The 22,949-nt window shown below is 45.6% G+C and overlaps 1 protein-coding gene across 12 annotated transcripts in view; it reads left to right on the forward strand.

Annotated features, from left to right (window-relative positions):
* Window positions 1–22,949, forward strand: part of KDM4B (lysine demethylase 4B) — a 165,998-nt gene that overhangs the window by 25,681 nt on the left and 117,368 nt on the right. For all 12 annotated transcript variants that reach the window (XR_010594959.1, XR_010594960.1, XM_005281166.5 and 9 more), the window contains exons 2-5: window positions 7,663–7,825; window positions 14,080–14,255; window positions 17,344–17,458; window positions 21,144–21,337. Coding sequence is in view for 10 of the 12 variants with exons in the window: in XM_005281166.5 (XP_005281223.1) it covers window positions 7,685–7,825; window positions 14,080–14,255; window positions 17,344–17,458; window positions 21,144–21,337 (626 nt within the window). In the remaining 2 variants the exon portion in view is untranslated. The remainder of the gene's footprint in view (window positions 1–7,662; window positions 7,826–14,079; window positions 14,256–17,343; window positions 17,459–21,143; window positions 21,338–22,949) is intronic.

Consider the following 22,949-nt stretch of genomic DNA (forward strand, 5'->3'; position numbering starts at 1 on the left):
AAATAACTAATGAGAAAATTACTGATGGATTGCACCGGCATCAGATGCTAATCAGCTCCACTGGTCAGACCCTGGCAACAGGAGATACTGTTCACTCTCCAGTATTATTGTAAAACATTTATATACTACAGTACGTGTAAATGGTACATACAAATGGAGATGAAACACGTTTCCTGCCCAGGAACGTGCAGGCTTAATGTAGAAGCATCACAAAGCCTGTTAAGTACTATATATAAAAATGTCTTCCCTCACCACTGAAATGCAGCCTGCTCTATGGTGAACTGTGGCAATTGCTTAAAGGGATTATCAATTTGAAGATGATTATTTCTGAGAATGATCTAGCTATTGCAAGTAAATTATAACTCATACCACTACTAGAGTAGAGGGGTGTGTGGGGGGTGGGGGTGGGAATGCAATCTCTGTTTTTCCAGTTTGTTGATTTGGTGGCATTTGACAGCACTTTGAATAGTTGGTTTCACTGTCTTGCTGATGAGCACTTGCACCTCTCATGCTTTGCTCTGGGTGATGAGCTCTCCTGCCAGCCCTTCAGGCTCTGCAAAGAGGGTATTTATTGGTAGCAGCATTAGCAAAGCTGCAACTGAAGAGGCTTAAGGCAGATGTGTACGCACAGAAGGATGGGCTAAGAAGAAATGGGCCCAAACTTTTTTGGTGGTGTTGGTTTTGGTCCTGCAGTAAAGGACCTCATAAGCACAGTGGTGGAATGTGTAAAGCCTTAACTTGTAAATAAAATATTATTTAAAAGGGTGCTTTATTAGAAACCCCCCCTCAAAGTTCCCATTAATATTAGACATAAATGATATTGTACCCAACTGAAACCATAGGGGGAATTTTCTATCACTGTGATCAGGCTTAACACCCTACTTTAGACGAATAGGCTGAGAGATATTTTAATTATAGGTGACAAGCGCCTCCGTTGTCTTTTGCAAAAACAGCTCAATGCTGAGCGTTGGTTCAGTGTTAACAAACACAGAAATGTGTTGCCAGCATCACTTACTGCAGCGCCTGGATTTTTTTCTTGGTGGTTTCCCATCCCAGTACTGACTTGGCCCAGACCAACCATGCTTTATTTTGTGAGATCTGACAAAGTCAAAGCCCAAGTGGCATTGCTGCATGCAGGTTGTAGTAACCCATTTTACATACTTTTAAGGATTAAAGTCCTTTACTGCCCTCTAGTGATATTCCATGGGTATAGTGAATAGACACACACAATTTAAAATATTTAAGTCTCTCTCCATAGTTAAGTTTGCAATCTGAGTTCCATTAGGACTTTTTTTTTGGCCATCCTTGTAACTTTCTAAATTAATACTTGAAAAATTTACCGTTATGAAGTTAACGTGGCTCATGGTGAAATAGAATTTTTACTGCAAATTTGAAGGAAGTTATCCAATTGCTATTTGAGTTGATGGAGATTTAAAAAATGACTCATCTACATTTTTATGAAGTGTCTGATGCTTCTTTGTCTCCATACACACTGCAGATTTAATCAAATTATAATGCAGGGTTCACATACTAAATAGCTTCTATCATAACCTTGAGAAACTAGTACTCAAGCAAAAAGCTATCTTTATTCCCAACCTAGTGCATGAGTTGCTGTCATTGAAACAGATGGAGGAAAAGAAAAAAACATGCTGCCACAATTTTAAATGACAACCACTTACTTCCATATACATACTGATTAGAGAGGGCTGAAGTTGGTGGAAAAGCTTAGCTGTCGTCATTCATTCAGGTCCAACCACTTGCACATAATGAATGGAGGAAGCTGAAGGTTGTGGATAAGCCATCAGCTATCATTGGGCCTTGTCCTAAACACACAGATGGTACAAGTTGTACAACTCCTACCCCCATGTGGACAGTTATACTGGTATAAACATAGTTATTCTGGTATAGTTCATTCCCATAGGGGAAGGGGAATAAACTATACTGTCATTATCTATCTTAGAGTTTGCTCCCTATCACTGACTATCTGAGGCCTTGGCTACACTTACCCGCTAGTTCGGCGGCTGGCAATCGAACTTCTGGGTTCGACTTATCGCGTCTAGTCTGGACGCGATAAGTCGAACCCGGAAGCGCTCGCCGTCGACTGCGGTACTCCAGCTCGGCGAGAGGAGTACCCGCGGAGTCGACGGGGGAACCTGCCTGCCGAGTGTGGACCAAGGTAAGTTCGAACTAAGGTACTTCGAACTTCAGCTACGTTATTCACGTAGCTGAAGTTCCGTACCTTAGTTCGAATTAGGGGGTTAGTGTAGACCTGGCCTGAGAGACTTCATAGAGTTTCTGGCATTCCTCCCTTTTTATGTTGTCAGAGTTCTGCGTGTGTTTTTTTTTATGATGAGGTAGGGTGAGGTTGGGAGGGGTTCTGGAATAAAAGGGGCATTTGGGTTGTGAGTATCACGGTGGAAAGGCTTTCTCAGAGAGAGAGAGAGGCTTTGCTAAATTTCCAAAAGATGATCAGGCTCTGGATTTGTTTGATCTCGTCTGGATAATTGTTCATAGCTGGATCTCCTTGACAGAAAATGCTTTGTCCCCAGCTCTTACTTGCATCATCCTGGGCTTTGTGGTGTGCCTTGTCCCAGAGGAGGGGTTCATAGATTGAAATTTGGTCTTTGCTGTAGCTTGACATATTAATTGCTTTGAAAACTAGGACCAAGGCCTTAAAATGGCATCAGAAGCTGATTGAGAGCCAGTGGAGGGAATTGAGCACAGACCTGATGTGATCATGGCAGCCTGAACCAGGGAGAAGATGGGTAGCCACATTCTGTACCAGCTGGAACTTGTGCATAGTCTTCTCATTTCATGTCGGATACAATGAATTTACTCCTGGGGGAATTTTTGAACCAAAAAATCAAAAATTCTGTGCATATTATTTTAAAATTCTGCATATTTTATTTGTCAAAATAACACAACATAATCATGCCAGTTTCAATCATTTTGGTAACTTATTTCAAAATGCCTGTCAGCAAGTATGTCTGTAACAATACAGACAACAAAAAAGATTCCCCCAGGAGTAGAAAGTTAAAGAAACCCCTTGACAACCCAGCTCCTGTTTTCTGTTATGCTTTTGTTGGATGACTGAGTCTGGTGTGTCACGTGCTAGCTGGACATATCTGGGGGGGGAAACTGCCCCTCTGGTCTCTTAGTTAATTCTTGTTTTTTCATCCTGCCCCTGTAGGGCTATCATATAGAGGTACCCCAAAAGAGGACACTGCCGGGGGGGAGGAAGAGCTGGAGGGGGGAGGTACAGTTGCCGGGCTGTTGGAGGGGGGTGTTGCTCCCCCGCCGAGCCCAGCCGCGGGGCTAGACACCTGCACCACCCCCTTTCCCCCCAGAGCCCAGGGATCCAGAGGGTGAAACAGCCTGATGCCGGTCTGGCTAGGTTTGTATGGAGTTTCCTGTGGTGACTTCAGTGTTGGACTGTGCATGGCTGAGACTGCACAGGGGCTCCGCTCACTGCATGCTGCCTCCTTCATTCAGGGTGTGCTAGGAATTGCAGCTGCTAGGATCCCCTTCCCCTCCCACCGGCAGTGTCCTCTATTTGTGAGTTGGGAAGCCTGGTTTTGCTGGGTCCAGTGGCCCCTAGTGGCGGCCAGCAGTTCTGCAGTGCCAATTCTGCCGGGGGGGGGAAATGAAATTCTGTGCAGAATAGGGTGACCACCTTCTCAAAAGGCAAAAACAGACACATGCAGGAGCCACGCTCCCAGCCTCTCCTCTTTCCCTTAAGGTCCCACCCCCTGGCAAGGTCAGAAGCCGGAGTTGGGCGGTGGTAAGAGTTGCCCAGGCCACTCCACCTGCCCTGGATGGGGGGCTGGAGGGCCCGAGAGGAACCCCTGACCTGTGTCCCCACTCTCTGGGGCATGCAGCCCAAGGCAGGTGGAAGGTCTGGGCTCCCTGCAGCGGCTCAGGCTCCCTGGGCAGCTCTTACTACTGCCCAACTCTGGCTTCTGGCCTGGCCAGGAGAGGGGCCTCATGGCAAAGGGGGACTAAGGCCCACCTCAGCCTTCCTATTGGGAAGAGGCTGGCACGGTCTCTGAGCATTGGACAGGCGCTGAGCAGCGCCGCAGGGTATCTGGGATAGTTGCTGTACTGGAGTCCTTCAGACTGGGACTTAAACTCTGCATTTCGGGCCTGTCCTGCCCAGTTCGGGATGGGTGGTCACCTTAGCGCAGAACATTAATTCAGTGCAAATTCTGCATTGTGCAGTGGTGCAGAATTCCCCCAGGAGTATGAATTATAGCTGGTGACATGCACGGATTACTGTGGCCTAGTCCTGATCCACGAGGAAGGAACAAAGTTTTCTGGCAAGCTGGAGGCAAAGGAAAGAAATTGATGCTACTTGGTCAACAGATTTAGCGAGGAATCAAACAGAATCTTGAGGTTTTGCACTACTTACACACTCCCCATTAGTGAGCCTTTAATGGAGCGTGAAGACTATGGGCTTGGCTACACTTGTGAGTTACAGCGCATTAAAGGAGCCCCAGGCACACTAACTCACTACCCGTCCACACTGGCAAGGCACATAGAGTGCTCTGACTCCACAGCTAGAGCGCTCCTGGTACTCCACCTTGGCGAGTGGAATAACGTTTGATGCGCCCCCGCTGGAGCGCCCCAGCGTCAGTGTAAACGAGGTGTTGCATTACTGCGCTCTGATCAGCCTCCGGAAACGTCCCATAATCCCCTTAAGTCAAGTGGCCACTCTTGTCATTGTTTTGGATATGCCCTTTGAAAGCTCCGTTTGACAGCCAGCTGCTTATCTGCTCCAAGACAAAGCAACCATTACTGTGGAATGCTGTGTGTATGAGAGAGAGAGGCAGCAGGGGGAGGAGAGGGAGATCTGCTGCTGTCTGAACTTACAAGACAGCATGCTGACATGCTCTCAGCCCCCCAAAAACCCACTCTCCCTCCCTCCCCACATACACACAACACACTCCCTGTCACACTCCACCCCCCCTTTTGAAAAGCACATTGCAGCCACTTGCATGCTGGGATAGCTACCACAATGCACTGCTCTCTGTGGCCATTGCAAGAGCTGCTAATGTGGCTACGCCAGTGCGCTGTCAGTGTGGACAGACTACAGCACTTTCCCTACTGCACTCTACGAAGGCTGGTTTAACTCAAAGCACTCTACATCTGCAAGTGTAGCCATGTCTTATCTAGCTCTCTGAAGTGTTTCCCCTTTCTGACCAGCATTATTCTAGTCTTGCCTGGTCCAGCTCTTCTACATCCAGAGCACCTCTACACTGGTGTAACTGTGACCACAAAAGGGATTGTACCAGTATAACTATACATGTAGGGAAAAAATCACAACCCTAACCAATAGTTATACCAGTACAAAAACTGTATATCATGTCTGTACACTATAATACTGAAAAGAGTGGAATGTAAATATAAGTCATAAGCCTCAGCAAAGGAAATAAATGGTATTAAAATGAAAAATAGGACTGTGCTGTTTTAATCCACATTAAAAAACTGTTTGTTGGAACAAAACATCTAAAATATAGTGTAACCCTTCTGCCAGGTAGAGTCAGCAGCACCAAGGGCTGGGTTCAATATCCAGGGGTCCCTCTTAACAATTCCCCACAGAACTGGCTTGAGCCCCACCCAGTAATCTGGGAAAATTAAACACCACCTTTGGGTGCCTCTAAGAGGCAATACTTCCCCACTCGCAAACACTGAGTCTGTGTTAGCAAAGAACATTTTTAATAAACAGGGCAAGGAACCTGGCATTAATTTGGGAAAACACCATGATTTGCACATATCTGACCATGAGCAAAACTCCTGCCCAGAGTACATTGGCCAGTGGCCTTTGCCTCCGTTTCTCACCTTGCAGTGTGAAAATCCAACAAACAAATGTCCCTTTAACATGCCACTCCCCTCTTCCTCCACCCTAGCCCACTTACAGCTGCTGTCCTTGGTCAGCAGAGAACCAGAGTTCAGAAGTGGGTTCATGTGAGTTCACCTCCCACGGGGATGCGTGGGAGAGGGACATCAAACAATGCCTTCATTGCTGCTGCTGCCACAGCTGCTCACAGTTACCACCATCCACCTGTGTCGCTGCATGCTGTCATTTGTCGTGCCACCATTCGCTTCACCACACCACTCTGTTCTGCCATTGATGGCCCTGTGCCATCACCTTCTGCTGCCACGTGCCTCTTTACTGTGACCTCTGTGTGTCGGTCTGTTGAGGTTCCATCCAGCTCTCGTGATTTTAGCAGCTAGTGAGGGAATCTCACTGGTAGTACAGGCTGGGCAGTCTCTTCCACAGAAACGCTGTCCTGCAGCAGGTCTAAGGCTATGTCTATGCTAGCACTTTTGTTGACCTAACGTATGTTGCTCTGGGGTGTGAAAAAACACCCCTCCTGAGCCTCATAAGTTGCACCGATGCGAACATTGCTGTGTTGGTGGGAGACGCTCTCCTACTGACATAGCTGCTGCTACTCGCTGGAGGTGGCTTAATTATGTCTATGGGAGACCTCTCTCCCATCGGCATATTGTGGCTACACAAGCGATCCTACAGTGGCATATCTGTATCGGTAAAGCTGTGCCTCTGTAAGCTTGCTAGTGTAGACATGGCCCGTGGCTCATCACTTAGACCTGAAATCACCAAAAGTGATTGCTTAACAAAACAAAAGACTCTTGATGGAGCCTAATCAGCTCTGTTTTTAAGCAGTGGTGAGGAGCAGGTCAAATGGTGCCTGACTCTTAGGAGGAGCCCACACCGCCAGGCGGAAACACCTGTCCCCACCTTCTCTCCTTCCACTGCAATTTGGCATCTGAACCCCATGTCAGCGAGTTCAGTTCAGTTGAAGGTGACCCCCTCAATCAGGACAGGCCTCAGCTATGTCTACACTACGGACCTTTCAGCGGCACAGCTGTGCCGCTGTAAGGTCTCCCGTGTAGCTGCTCTTTGCTGGCGAGAGAGCTCTCTCCTGTTGGCATAACTAAACCACCCCCAATGAGCGGCGTCGGCTATGACACAGCGCTATCCACACAGCACTTTTTGTGGGCCAAACTTAAGTTGGTCAGGGGTGTGTGTTTGTTTTTGTTTTTTTTTTCCTCACCCTGACCAAGAAAGTTTTACTGACAAAAGTGCTTGTGTAGACAGAGCCTTAATACAGGCCTGCTGGCCTTTACTCTTACAATAAGGATAGCAAAATTTCATTATCTGTGCATTCAATACTGAAGTGATTTGTAACTCAACACCAGCCAAAATTGATCACTTGGGCAACACAGCTGTCTGCTGGATACCTAGGCATAGTAGGTGTGTTCATGTAAATACAGTCTGGCCATGAAATCTACACCCTTCCTCTCCCCCAATCTCATCACTAGATGTCAGGGAAAAGCTTGTTCCGACCTTGCTTACAATCGAATTTTTGTTTACGATTGTGGCTCTGCATAGTGTACATGGGCACTGATTATAAAAACATAGTGTTAAAATTGTTTCTGGCAAAAAGCTCCCCATCTCCTTACCAATAGGGCTCCGAAATGTTTGAATGGGGAAAATGGAGAAGCTTGCATATGTTTATCTTGAGATTTGTGCAAGAGAATGCGAGGGAAGAAATGTCTTTTTTTTCCCCTTTTAACTTGTCTGCTTTCTCTCTCCCTCTCTCTCTCACTTCCCCACCCCTTTGCCTTTTCATTTTTCAGGTGCTGAAAACTCACTGGAAACATGGGGTCTGAAAACCCAAGTCCGCAGAACCCCGGCTGTAAGATCATGACCTTCCGTCCCACCCTAGAGGAGTTTCGGGACTTTGGGAAATATGTTGCCTACATCGAATCACAGGGAGCTCATAGGGCAGGGCTTGCCAAGGTGAGTTTGATCTCGACATACTGGATTTAGAGAAGGTGGAAACCTCAGCATTGGGCTTATGAACAGTTGTACTGGATACAGTATCTCAGTTGAGAAGTGCCAGTTATGTTGCAAGGAAGGCATCTGGGGACAGGTGTCTGCAAAACAGTACTAGCGAGAAATAGTTTGCTTTTATTTAGTATTGCTCTTTCTTTGAGTGTTCTTGACGTTATCTAAATGTAATGTGCATGGATAATCCAGGCAAAAATAGCGGCCAGTATGTGCCTGGCTGTAGTTTGTATGTTGTTTGGAAACTAGAACTTTTTGTTAATGAGCAGACATAATGGCCAAACCATTGGGATTATTCCCTATTCTTCAAACATAAGTGATTTTCATTTCTAGCTGGAGAACTAGACACTGACTTGTGTTAACGTAATGTCTGAAAGACTCCTATCTAATAGCATGTGCCCCTTGGCATTGAAGCAGCCTGACCTATAATTAGAATGTGTGCTGGGAGTCAGAACTCTGAGTTTTGCTCCTGGTTCTGCGGTGGACATGCTCTGACCTCAAGCAATTTACATAAAATGCAGCTTTTAAAATGCCAAAGGGAGTTAATGCCCAAATCCCAGTGGAGTTATGCGCCTCATTCCCTTTGGCACCTTTGAAAATCATACCTGTAATTTCTTTTAAAACAAACAAAAGGAAGTATTTTTTCACACAATGCACAGTCAACCTGTGGAACTCCTTGCCAGAGGAGGTTGTGAAGGCCAAGACTATAACAAGGTTAAAAAAAGAACAAGGTAAGTTCATGGAGGATAGCTCCATCAATGGCTATTAGCCAGGATGGGCAGGGATGGTGTCCCTAGCCTCTGTTTGCAAGAAGCTGGGATGGATCAGTTGATGATTACCTGTTCCGTTCATTCCCTCTGGGGCACCTGACATTGGCCACTGTGGGAAGACCGTATACTGGGCTAGATGGACCTTTGGTCTGTCCCAGTATGGCCGTTCTTATGTTCTTTGAGCCTGTTTGTCCATTGGTAAAAAGTAGTCAATATTCCCCCTGATAGGGAGGTGAGTGGGTTTATTGTGAAGTGCTTTGAAATAGTTTGAAAAGTGCTATTTTGGTGTAAATTATTACTGCATTCCCATGTAGCATATGTGCTAACTATCCCTGCCCTTTAAAAAGCACCCCTAGTTCGGTGTAGTTCAAAGAAAAATCCCTATTTTTCTTCCCAAATGTCTGTTCGCTAATGTCAAGCTGGCAGGCGTGTATGAGCTAAAACACTGGAAATTCAGTCAGAAAAGGTTTACTGATTCTACGGTGTTTTTAAAATTTATTTTTATTTTTAATTAACAAGTCATCTTTGTATAACATTTAGTGTTAATCCTTGCAATAAATGTATTGAATAAACATGGCTGGTGATTAGTCAGAGAAGTAGATGTCCTCAGTTTGTCCTGTATTAGGGGAAAAGAAAATGGGGTAAATTTTGTCAAAAACACTCAGTTGATTATAAAAATAGTCATTCCTAGTTTAAAAAAATGTATTCCAATTTTTATCAAACGTCTGTGTAAGAGTAGAAAACAAAATGAAACTAAGTACTGGGCCATTGTGAGAGCTGGTTATATCTGATTTCTACGTTTAAATACAGTAAACCATAAATGTTAGAGAAAATCAGGGCAAATTAACTAGGAAGAATTCTTTTGTGACCATATCTTGTTGCATCACAGATTGACTAATTTGTCCTAACAAGGCAGATATACACTTGGCATTTAATGGAACAAAATAGAGCGCACAGATAGAAAAGTAAAACTGTTAGGGATGAGAGACTAGCTCCTTGTTAAAACAGGTCAATTACTGCTTTTATTGCAGAATTGCAAAATGGAGCCTGGTATTGATAAAAAGCTCTCCATGAAGTGTTTCCTTGCTCACTCAAGCGTACTAATGATTTAATTCTCTCTGAGTCCTCTGGAGTAGATTATTGTAACTAGTCTAAAAGCTGTTGGTGAATTCAAACCTCAGAAAGAGGTAGCTTTTCCAACAGTACTATGTCTTCAGTTTTGCAGAATGTTGGTTTTGTGCCTTGACAACTTTATCCAGACACGGCCTTCTAATTGGCAAAAAAGCCCACCTTACCCTGGAGAACCCATCTCCCTGACAATCAAATCTATCCTTCCATATCTCAATCATAATTAATCTTTTTTGTTTAAATTCTTATGTTTTATTCTTCAAGTTTGAAATACGTTTCTTTAGGGTTACCATATTTCAGCGAGCAAAAAAGAGGACGGGAGGAGCCCCGCCCTAGCCCCTCCCACTTCCCGCCCCCCCGACCTCCCAACCCTCCCCCCGTTCCTTGTCCCCTGACTACCCCCTCCTGGGACCCCTGCCCCTAACTGCCCCCCAGGACTATCTAAGCCTCCCTGCCTCTTGTCCCCTGACTGCACCAACCTTTATCCACACCCCCACCCCCAGACAGACCCCTGGGACTCCCACGCCCCATCCAACCACTCCCCACCCACTGACAGCCCCCCCCCCAGAACTCCCAACCCATCTAAACCCCTCTGCTCCCTGTCCCCTGACTGCTCCGATCCCTCTCTCCACTCCTGCCCCCTGACAGCTCCCCCCCAGAACTCCCAGCCCCCTACCCCCCCCGCTCCTTGTCCCCTAACTGCCCCCTCCTAAGACCCCCCCCCAATTGCCCCCCAGGACCCTACCCCCTACCTGTACCCTGACTGCCCAAAACTTTCTCCACTCCCCCCAAAAAGCCCCCCCCCGTTTCTTGACCTCCACCTCCAGAACCTTCCTGCCCCCTGACCTCCTTACCCTGCTGCTCAGAACAGAGTGTTGGGCTCTGTGCAGCCGAGCCGGACACGTGGCTGAGCTCCCCAGCACAACAAAACCCGGTCTGGCCCTGCACAACAAAACCCGGTCTGGTCCTGCACAGTGCTGCTGGACTGGGCTGCAAGGGAGCTGCTGGCTCAGAATGCAGGGCGGATCCGGCTCCTCTACAGCTGCTCCTGAGTCCAGCCCGGGACTTCCCTGCAGCCCTCCCAGCCACTCTCTGCTAATCCCGGACATTGTGAGTGCTTTACAAATTCCCCCCGGACGCTATTTTTAGCACACAAAAGGAGGACATGTCCGGGGAAATCCGGACATATGGTAACCCTAGTTTCTTCATTGTCCTTCGACATGCACCTTCCATGCACAAGGGAACCTCCTCAGCATTTAGGCCTAGAATTATTCTATTTAAACTGACACTTTCACCTTCCAAACTCTACACTGCTCTGCAGCGTCTTTTCACACCTTCAGCATTTGCCTGAAAGAGCCAGGAAACAGTGGGACATCTATCCTTAGTGAGAGCCAATGTTTATATCTTTAGTGGCTCACTTCTTAAAACGAGCACTCTGTCCATCATCTTTGTACTTTTGTCTTGCCTTTTCCCTTCCTAGGCCTTCGTGGCTGAGTCTATACTAAGTCTATTATCTCTACCTAGGAGTTTACCCAGCTGGATTTCCCTGACCAGTGCGGACACACTTTTATTTACTTATTTTTTGGGGGAGGGGCAGGCGGGAAGACCTCTGCTCTACAACACAGCAGACCACCTACATCTCCCCAGGTGGCATTTAGTGTAGTTTTATAACACTACTTTTAGCACAGTTCTCAGACAAAAATCCCCATCTGTGCCAGCCAGGAAATCTATGCTGGCAAAAGCTATTTAGACATGGATGTTGCTGGTAGGGCTACAGCCATAATATGGGACAGGCCCTCTGTCTTTTCATCAAATTTTGCTTTTCTTTATGATAAGCCTCTTCTAATGGTTTTCATTGCATAAAATAGAAAGGATTCCTTTTCAATCCAGCTTTGGCGCGAACTGCCTCTAATAAGCATATGAACTCTAAATATGTGCCCCTTTATTTACTTCAACTAGGTGCTAGCTGTAGTATCTACTTATGGCCATTTATTAAGCACAATAACAAGAAATATTGCACTGGAGTAAAGGCAGTTGGTTTGAAATAATCATACTGAGTACTTATGTAGAGCTTTGTTTTCCAAGCAATTTATAAACGCTAGCTACCTAATTAAGCTTCTCAATGCCCCTGTGAAGAAGCCGAATATTATCTTCATTTTCCAGATGGGCAGAAAGGCCTAGAACTTAGTTCTTCTCATGGTTTTTTTGGCCCATCTATTTTACAAACCATGACAATCCTGCCACGTTGCCTGAGTTTGAAGAGGACTGAAGTTTGCTTACTCCCGTTGTGTTCCAATCTATCAGCCTCTTCTTGTAGCACTGTCTTTTAGTCAGTAGGACGGACGTGTTGAAGTCCTGCCTAGATATTGAAATTTAACAGTGTTGTAAGTGGGTTTCCCAGACATGGATAGAAATTGTTTTGTTCTTACTGATGATGGAACCTAACTGTGGCTTAATAGTGTTCTTGAATTGTGCTACTCGAGGTTTTAGCATGGTTTAGAGCAGGGGTGGGCAAACTATGGCCTGGGGGCCGCATCTGGCTCTTCAAATGTTTTAATTTGGCCCTCGCGCTCCAGCCAGGTAGCGGGGTTGGGGGCTTACTCTGCTCCGTGCATGCCGGGGCTCTGCATGGCTTCCGGAAGCAGCGTCATGTCCTCTCTCCACCTCCTACATGTAGGGACAGCCGGGGGCTCTGCACACTGCCCCTGCCCCAAGTGCCACTCCCGCAGCTCTCATTGTCCAGGAACCGCGGCCAATGGGAACTGCAGGGGCGGTGCCTGCGGACGGTGCAGCGTGCAGAGCTGCTTGGCCACACCTCTGTAGGAGCCATAGGGGGGACATGCTGCTGCTGCTGCTTCTGGGAGCTGCTTGAGGTAAGCATGTCCCAGAGCTTGGACCCCTGCCCCCCTCCTGCGCCCCAGCCCTGATCCCCCTCTCATGCTCTGAACCCCTCAGTGCCAGCCTGGAGCACCCTCCTGCACCCCAACCCCGCATCCCCAGCCCTACCCCGGAATCCTCACCCCCTACTGCACCCCAACCCCCAATTTCATGAGCATGCATGGCCTGCCATACGATTTCCATACCCAGATGTGGCCCTTGGGCCAAAAACTTTGCCCGCCCCTGAACTAGGGTGTCCAATTTTGGTTGGATGTATTCCTGGAAGTTTCATCACATGACATCTTTAATTCAAGATTAATCTTTAATTCCTGGAAACTCCAGAACAGTCATGGAGGGTTGGCAACCCTATATGGAAGGGCTCTTAGAACCTATTTTAAAACAGTCTTTCTAACCCAGTCCTGATCTACCGTTCCTGGGAAAGTACTTTAGCATTTCTCTAGCAAGAATAAAGTATAAAAATTAGCCATCAGGCTAATTCTGTTCCTGTTTAGTGTAGGGAGAGCTTGAGAGCCCCTTGAAAACTCAGAAGGGTTTAATAATCTGTAGACTTTAGTGTGACAATCTCAGCAGGGTTTGCCAGCCTTCTTCACATTACCATTGGTCCTGAAATCATTCTGTGAAGCAAATTAAAAATAGTGGTACTGCAGGTATCCAATGGAAAAGAAGTTCCGCGGTATGGGCCTGTTCTAACTCCTAGTGAAGGCAATGGGAGTCTTGAGTTGGATTGGGTCCTACGCGGAGGTATTCCACAACATACTGCTAACGGGGGAAATTCCTTGTGATTTTCACCAGGTTTTATCTCCTATTTTCCATTTTGGGGTAAAATCAGAGTCCTCATGTGGAACTTACAAACTTATAACGGAAAAGAAGCAAACTACTAATTGAGTTATACCAAACAATGTCAGTCTGGTTGTGAATCTCCCCATTTTTAATTGTTTTCCCCCCAGGGAGAGGATAGTGTCACTAGAAATCTCTAAAAGGCTCTGAAATCAGCGGGTGTGGGTACTGTCTTGTAATAGGGCTGATAGTGGATTTATTATAGTTTCTTAGGGTGGCAGGAGAGCAAAAAAAGCCACCTTCCAGGAAAGAAGGATATAAACTGTTTTGATGTACAGTGAAAGTCTAAACTAACCTAAAAATAATATTTCTCACCACTGATCTTCCTCTGGTGCAGCTCCATCAGTGGGAGGGGCTTGTAGTAGACAGGCTGCCAGTGTTTTAACCACTGTCACCTAGGCCTGCTCTGAGCAGGGTTAGATGACATGATGGTTAAAATGCATGTGGCTGGTCTATGGTAGCTGGAGGACTGCAGTAGTGTGAAATATGCCTACACTAGCGTTGGTCTTAGCAGAAGTTAAGTGTCTGCATGGCGTAGATGTGACCTTTGTTTTTCTTTCCTCCTCCTTCCAGGTGATTCCTCCCAAGGAATGGAAGCCCCGAAAGACTTATGATGACATCGATGACATGGTCATCCCAGCGCCTATCCAGCAGGTGGTGACTGGGCAGTCGGGGTTATTCACCCAGTATAATATACAGAAGAAACCCATGACGGTGGGAGAATATCGGCGTCTGGCCAACAGTGAGAAGTATGTAATTGTTATGAGTGTCAATCTGGTGCGGTATTATGAATTGGGAGGGGCAATTGGAAAGCCTTTCTTCTTTACAAGCTGGGGAGGAATTGCTGCCAAACTTGTTAAATTGGAAACATTTCAGTGGGAATGGCTTGTACTTGTAATGTTTCAGATTCATAATCGGAGGAGGTTGTGCTGGAGCATCCTTGTATGTTCTGCTGAATCAGTGTAGGAAGGCCCTGTTTGACGGCTGTCTTCTCAATGGAGATATATCTCACTGAGAAAATGATTATGGGATCCATAGAAGGGCAGTGCCATTTATCTTGGCACTGTGGCTTGCCAAACTGGTAGCCACGTGGAGCGTGTGCCACAGGTGTTTTACTGCCTAGATACAATGCTGACAGCCTTGGAAGTGTGTATGCTAGTGTTTGTGGCATGCGTGCCTCTCTAAATATGTGGGGATGTTTCAAGACACTGTGTGTGTGGCAATCACCTAATCTTACCCAACTCACCAGCTATGTCTTCCTTCCAAATTTGCACATCCAGAGCTGTGGAGTATCTTGTTCTTTGGTTCTGGGAACTTTGATAACAATAGGATCAACATAAAAACATACCTAGTAGAAAAATGTATGTATAACTTGTATCCTTGATTTGGTTCAATTCCTGACTGCTAACAGACTCCTTTGGCAAATCACTTCACCTCTATGCCTTATCCCCATTTTACAGATAGGAAACTGATATTTCCATACTTCACATAAGTGTTGTGAAATATATGTGAGGTGCTTATGTACACGGAGTTCATAGGCAGTACGTTTTATGTATCCAGGGCCGGCGCTTCCGTTTAGGCGACATAGGCGGTCGCCTAGGGCACCAGGATTTTGGGGGGGGGGGCAATTCGGCAGCAGGGGGTCCTTCCGCGCTCCGGATCTTCGGCGGCAATTCTGCAGCGGGTCCTTCACTTGCTCCGGGACCCGCCGCCTAAGTGCCCCGAAGACCGGGAGTGCGGAAGGACCACCCCCGGCCACAGAATTGCCGACGACGACCGGGAGCGTGGAAGGACCCCCGCCTAGGGCGCCAAAAACCTTGGCGCCGCTCCTGTATGCATCTAAGAATTAAAAGCAACATGCATATTGAATAACCTGAGCATGTCTGTCTTTTATCGGAGGGAAGTTTACTCCATTAAAAAAAAAATCTTCAGAAACAGCATTGGAAAATGAAGAGTGTAAAAGAGGAGAAGGCTGTTTGTTGTATTTAAACTACAGGATTAGGAGCAAAAAGAACTGGGTTCTATTCCTAGCTTTCTCATTGACTTGCTGTGTGATCATGGGCAATTCACTTCACCTCTGTCTGTTGCAGTTTTCTCCATTCTGAAATGGGGATACTTCTATATCAGTGGTCCCCAATCTTTTTATGTTGCACCCCCCCTTACCCGTAATGTAATCTGTCCAGGGGCTGTGGCTGGGAGTGGGGGAGCCAGGCTGCGATCGGGGGCCAAGAGAGGGGGCCTCGGCTACGGGTGAGGCTGAGGCTGGAGTTGGAGTAGAGCTCGGTGGTGCTCCCCCCGACCCTCGGGGGGGTGGGAGGGCAGGAGCAAGGCTGGCATTGGGGGCCAGGTCAGGACCAGGAGTTGAAGTTGGGGCCTCGGCTGGGGGTGGGGATGGAGCGGAGATTTCGGCAGAGCAGGGCTGGGTGGCACTCCCTGCCTGCCTCCAATGGGGGCTGGCCTGGGCCCCACTGTGCCCCTCCAAATGTTGCTTTGGGGCACACTCCACAGTTTGGGGACCACTGTTGTGTATCTTCCAGGAGCATTGTAAGGCTTAATTCACTGATGTTTTCAATGTGCTTTGAGATCAGCGGATAGAAGCTGCTATAAAAATGCATTAGCAGTATTGTAAAAAAGCAGAGAGGGAACTAAGCCAAAGTACACGCCCACTCTAAAACCTATAAACCAGTTGTAGCCTAAGTTCTCTCTAAGGTGCATGGCCGCACAGCTGCCTATTAAGCGCCACGCAGGTGCTCAGGGCTGTGACAGGGAGAGATGCCTCTCCGTGGCCTGGCCCCAGCCCAGCCTCGGACCTGATGCGGCTGGGGGACAGGCGCCCCTCCCCTGTTCCCGACCCAGCCTAGCCCCGGACCGGCTGCGGCTGGGGTACAGGCGCCCCTCCCCTGACCCAGCCTGGCCCAAACCTGCCACAGCTGGGGGATAGGCGCCCGACCCAGCCCAGCCCCGAACCTGCCATGTCCGGGGGACAGGCGCCCTTCCCAGGCCCTAGCCCGGCTCGGACCTGACGCGGCCAAGGGAGAGGTGCCTCTCTTCCACCCCCTCCCCCCCCCCCAGCCCAGGTGCTGCTGCAGGAAGAGAGAGCTGGGGGGGGCAACCTCTCTCCCCACCGTAGCCCCGGGGAGCCCCACTGCACCCCAAACTCCTCATCCCTGTCCCCAACCAGAGCCCTCCCCCCCCCCCCGCCCCAGCCCTGAGCCTCCTCCAACACTCCAAACCCCTCGGCTCCACCCCGCCACATTAATTTTGTTATGTGCACCAATATGGAGGTGATGTGTCACACAGGTTCATGTCACATATCACCTCCGTATTGGTGCACATAACAAAATTCATTCCGCACATGGGTGGGAAAAATTAGAGGGAACGCTAGTTGCAGCTAATCAGTTACAGTAGGCAGAACAGAGTGATTAACTAGGTGTTCTGATATAGGTTCCTCTGGGTCTGCTAAGTAGCTCAAAGTATAGAAGACAGTAACTATACTTGTTTAACATCTAAATGTCCTCTTCGGAGTCCAGGCATCTATTCTGGTTGTAAGGCATGTCTAGTCTGATATAGTGTTTTAATGGCTCCACAAGCTCTTTTCTGTGCTCTGGTTACAAGCTGGTATAGCAGTTCACTCTGGGACCGATTATATCAGCACTGTACCTTTCCTCTTCATAACCTACTGCTATGGAGAGTCTGCTGCCCAAACTATAGCTCCCAGCTATTCCTACGCTAACCTCAAAGCTGAGTAGCTTATTCGTTTTTGTAATCTCTGCTGAACATAAGTTTCTAAGGTCTGTGACTTTTCCTGAACTCTTAGCTTTTCCCTTTGCTGGTCAGGTACTGTACTCCTCGCCACCAAGATTTTGAAGACCTGGAACGCAAATACTGGAAGAATCTGACATTCGTCTCACCAATTTATGGGGCAGATATCAGTGGCTCACTATATGATGCAGTAAGTGATATGTACATACTTTTCAGCTGCTTGTTAGATGGACCATAACGTTTTGTTCCTACTGAATAAATAGCAATAATACTTTTGCAGTGCCTTGCAATGCACTAGAATTGCATTGCACTTTACAAACTGTTGATTTAGCTTGGCAACACCTATGCGATGGCAGGTATTGTCCCCATTTTCTTCATGGGGAAACTTTATGGTCTGATTTTCAGAGTGCTGGGCAGTGGAGTCAGTGGAAGCCGAGTGTGCTTAGCCTCTCTGAGAATCAGACAAAAAGTACCTAATCAAAGATCACACGAAGCCTCTGGCAGAGATGAGAATGGTGATCTGTTCTCCTGATTCATCCGCAACACCATTAAAGAAAATGGCCACCCAGTTAGAATGGAATGTCCAATCAGATGCATTCTAGGAAAAGCAAGCGCACCTCCCACCTTCCGGTTTCGGGTGTAGTTTTTTTTTTTCCCCTTTGGAAAATCAGCCAAAGAGTGAGATTTCTGCTGATGTGCTGTAGCGATCCGGAAACACAACACTTCAGGCCTTGTGCTCATAATAAAAAATTATCTTCACTATCTGTAAATCCAACCTTTTAACTGAAAATAACACTCCTTTTTGGGGAGACAAAGTAACGGAATGTAAACTGATAAATCTCTTCTTTTAATACATCTAAAATGTTTGCATCTGAAGAAGTGAGGTTCTTACCCACGAAAGCTTATGCTCCCAATACTTCTGTTAGTCTCAAAGGTGCCACAGGACCCTCTGTTGCTTTTTACAGATTCAGACTAACACGGCTACCCCTCTGATACTAAAATGTTTGGTTAATGTGGACAGTTTTGTTTATAGGCAAGTATTTTAGAATCCAAGTACCATGGCAAATAAACAGGTACTACATTATATTAAGTATAAAGCTGGATTTGACCAATGAAGGGTCTTTTCTATCCCTAATATCTGATTTTTACAGACTTCACCTATTTTTAAACCATCTAAAACAGTAATTCAATCTACCTTACTTAACAAAGAGTTACTAATTTTTTCTCTTTAAATATGTAAATGCAGATTTATATAAAATATTTTAAAATAACTTCTAAACCAGACACAAATCTACAAAATATCTGTTATTGAATGTGTATTTTTTTTTGTACACGGAGGTGGGATTTTCAGAAGAACTCAGTCTTGGTCTAACTCTGCTCCTGTTGAAGTCAATGGTGAAATGTTCTTATATAAACCATTTTAGCTTCATGGATGAATAGGAAATTGATTTGGATTTCTAATTCTTCATTTTGGGTATAATTGTCCTGCACACCTACCTACACTGAGCTGGGATAAAGAGTGAACACGTTTCACTGGTTAGAACCAAATGTGCAGAGCAGAGTCCATATCCAGTTGGAACTACAGGGGTTATTTAGGTAACTGCAAAATCTCTTTTCAGAGGAATGGGCACTTTTAATTGGTCACGGGTGTCCTAAGATGACTTTTGTGTGTTCACTGGGGAAGGTGACTAGATAGTGGCTATAAAGAACTTATAAAAATCAGAATAAGGTGCTCTTTGAAGAGAAGAAATATACAATGGTCCCCTCATCCTTATTTCCGTTTGAGTAGAAAACTGCATCTCTGGAGTGTTGACTGACTGGTTGTAATATTTAGACAGTTAAAATGAGATCACACTGTCAAACGTGTAGTGCTTCTGTATACACAACAGAGCAAACATTGGAAACAAACATTCTACACTAGAGCTTCTTGATTGTATAAAGAAAAATACAGCCCCCGCCCCCTTATCTGACTTGGAATAAATACACATTATTGAGGCCTTCCACTGCAGTGGTTACTCAAAATGTTCGTTGACTTAAATACATTAATATTAGTATCTCCTGCATGCCTGTGGCATTTTCCAGTGATGATAACCTGGACGAAATGTATTGATTCTTTAAAAAAACAAAAACAAACAAACAAAAAAACACTTTTCAAAATTGATTTTTGCACCTGTATTTGAACCTTATAAATAGGGGTTATTCACTTCAAATAAACAAATAACATGTAATTGGATTACCAGAAATTTGAATGTATGCGCATACTCTTGGTAACTGGCTTTGTCTAAGTATTTGTTGCTTCCGTCACTGAGGTATTGGAATGCTCAAATATATAGTTACGTTACACCTGTTGTGCCACTTCCTTTCATGTTTTTTATTGGGATCCTTTCTGTGGTGCTGTGCAGGTTGATGTAAAAGTGGAATCAAGGGACACTTACCTTTTAATGTGTTCCATGTTTCCATGTATTGCAAAGTGCATTTGAATTGGCCTTTGGCATAACAGTAGAGATACTTTTAACGTAGTTGTGAAAAAGGTTTAATTTAACAGTTAGCCATTTAAACCATGTTAAGTTAAATTGCTTTTTAAAAGCAGTAGTGTGGATGCAACTTGAATCTCTACTAATCCTATAGGTGCTGCAAGCAGGTATTTCCAGAACAATTTTGAATACATATGGGGCATTGTGGCGGGGGAAGAAAGGGTACTGCTAGCTTCCTTTTGGAAATTCTACACTCGGTCAACCTTTCTGCTACCAGCTTGTGCTCATCTGTGGTCTTACCAGTCTCTACTGAGATGGAGAAAACCAGCTAACAGGAACTGTTAAACTTTTTTCTCTCCACTGTTAATTCTCTTAAAATCTTGAAAATAGCAAAATTCCACATCCCAATTTTGTCTTTGACCTCTAGGCCAGCATTTGAGGTGGGCCACTGTAATGTACTTTGGCTTTGCATGTATTCTCATTAATTAAGGGCACTTTTGAAAGCAGTGCATCTAACAGTCTGTTCAGTGAAGGATTGCTGCTGCTGCTTTAGAGCCATCTACTGGTATAGGCACTATACAGTCCAGTGCACTTGATCAGTGTCCCCAAAGTGGATCCTGCACTTGGAAGTGATTTGAAAAGTGCATGTAAATTTACTTTACTGTTACTCAATTTTATTTTTCTGATTGAGTCAGTTTCCCAGTGGTGGAGCCCCCATAGAACACACATGCCTGCTCTGGAGATAATGCAGCTTCTAATTAAACACGATCTTGAAGCCTTACCGAAAAAGTAGCAAAATCTTTCCTTAGTGTATGGTGAACGTTTATTTAAAAAAAAAACAAATGTACTGGAAATGATTGGCACTTAAAGGGATTGAATTAGTGCAGACACAGAAGCCTGCCTGGAAAACACAAGACTCTAGAATAACTTTATATCCAAATTTTAGGCTTTAAAGAGAGGTAAAATTTTGGATGTGAACATAATTCCTTTTAACCTTTTTGTGTATCTTATAGCTTTTGTAATCACTTGGGGGTGTGTGTGTGGGGGGGGGAGAGGAGATGTAGGGCATAAATTGCACTGCATAAAATATATGGATTTAAAAAAAAAAAAGATTCATCTATTTATATGAAAGAGTAGCACCTGACTTCATATTAACCAAGATAAAAAACTTGCAAGGTTTATCACTGTCATGTTTCAGAGCATGCATTGATCCCTCTTTGGGCTCAGGAAGTTAGCCCTCCTTTCTTTGTTGTCGTATTGTACCTATGATGTACCTGACTTCAGCAAATTTTGGAGTCAGGATACTGGAGCAGATCAAGGATTATCAGTCTGTTCTGCTAAAGCAGCTCCTGATAGGTTTCTACTTTGACTATGCTGAATTGGAGCCCTCTTGTCTTGTAGGATGTAGAAGAATGGAATATTGGGAATCTGAACACCCTGTTGGACATGGTGGAGCATGAGTGTGGGATTATCATAGAAGGTGTGAACACCCCCTACCTTTATTTTGGCATGTGGAAAACGACATTTGCATGGCATACTGAGGACATGGATCTCTACAGCATCAACTACCTGCATTTTGGGGAGCCGAAATCCTGGTAAGTGGGTAGAATGCTGATGAGAGAAATAGTCATGAACCTTTTGTCTCTGCTCGGACACTACCCTAACCTAATTTTCTACTTCTGTGTAAGGTCTTGTGTATCACCCCAGTACACAATCTTAAACAGCTGGCTTCTTTCATTGCACAAAAACTCCTGGAAACCCAGTCTACACTAGCATTCCTTTGCAGGCTATTCCAATAGAAGTCTACACAAGCTCTCTCTTTCCCTACTCTTTCTCTCCTACTTGCCATTTGAATACATTATCTTTCCTTCACTTCTCTGTCTTGCTGTCTCACTTTGAAGTGTAAGTCCTGGCTCTGACATCCTTCTTTAAGGGTGTCCATAAGAGAACAGGGCATTGGGGAGGGAAGGGGCTAAAAACCGTGAGAACTGTATTTCAGCAATTGAGACTTTTTGTAATGAATGCACAGGATTGAAGCTGAGACATAAGCAAACAGCGATAATGAAACATGAGCACTGCTGAAGCACTTCGGTATTAAAACACTGCAGTCTTCACATTTTGCTGTGGGGCAGATGGCATCTGTTCTCTTAAGCTTCTACGGGCAGGTCTACACTTACTTCCTGGTCCGGCCATAAGCAATCGATCTTCTGGGATCGATGTATCGCGTCTTGTCTAGATGCGATAAATCGATCCCAGATCAATCCCGGAAGTGCTCACCGTCGACGCCGGTACTCCAGCTCGGCGAGAGGAGTACGCGGCATCGACGGGGGAGCCTGCCTGCCACGTCTGGACCCGCGGTAAGTTCAAACTAAGGTACTTCGAATTCAGCTATGTTATTAACATAGCTGAATTTGCGTACCTTAGTTCGAAGTGGGGGGTTAGTGTGGACCAGGCCTACAGTTCAATATGCAAGCTATTCCCAATCTCTGAAGGCAGGTGAGGGAATTACTTTTTCCTGACTGATTCTTGAATCAGCATATGAAGTATTTTTTGGAGGCGTTCATGCATCTCCTGGTTAGAACTAACTTTCTATGAAAATGATCAATAAATAGGGTGAAATGGGGGAGTCAGGGAAGATGGAATTAAATAGCTTACAAAATGCCTGTATATTTGATTTCCACAGGCTTCCTTCTGTTTAAAAGTATAACCAGAGAGACTTGGCGACCCAAAAGAGTGATTTGCTGGGGATCTTGATGTGACTAATAAATATTGACATTTGCATGCAAATTCAAGCTTAAATGTCACAGTAAAGCTCTTGTCACTGTGCCCTGGCACTGGCAGACAAGATCTTCCCATCTCTCAACAATATGAGTCCCCAGTGATGCCACTTATCTCCAGGCTGATAGAGCCTGCGGGTGTATGAGAGTTACCAGGAGGAAGGAGCCTGTAATGGATAAATATGGTGTTCCGTTACAATGCAGAGGGAATGGGGAGGAGGGGCTGGTCTGTGACACATTCAGCCATGGTCTTTGTGCAAATCTTTAATATCTTCCATTGGGTGATTCAATCTATTTTTGTGGCTCACCTGGCTTCACGGTTTCTCTTATTCAGGCAGAGGTGAAAGGACCTGCAGGAGCAGTTATGCACTCTATGATAAACTAGTGTGACTTGAGGAAAAGTGGATCTCTGGGCTCTGAATAAAAAGTG

The sequence above is a fragment of the Chrysemys picta genome, chromosome 25, assembly GCF_011386835.1.
Source record: "Chrysemys picta bellii isolate R12L10 chromosome 25, ASM1138683v2, whole genome shotgun sequence".
In the NCBI taxonomy this organism is placed as follows: Eukaryota; Metazoa; Chordata; order Testudines; family Emydidae; genus Chrysemys; species Chrysemys picta.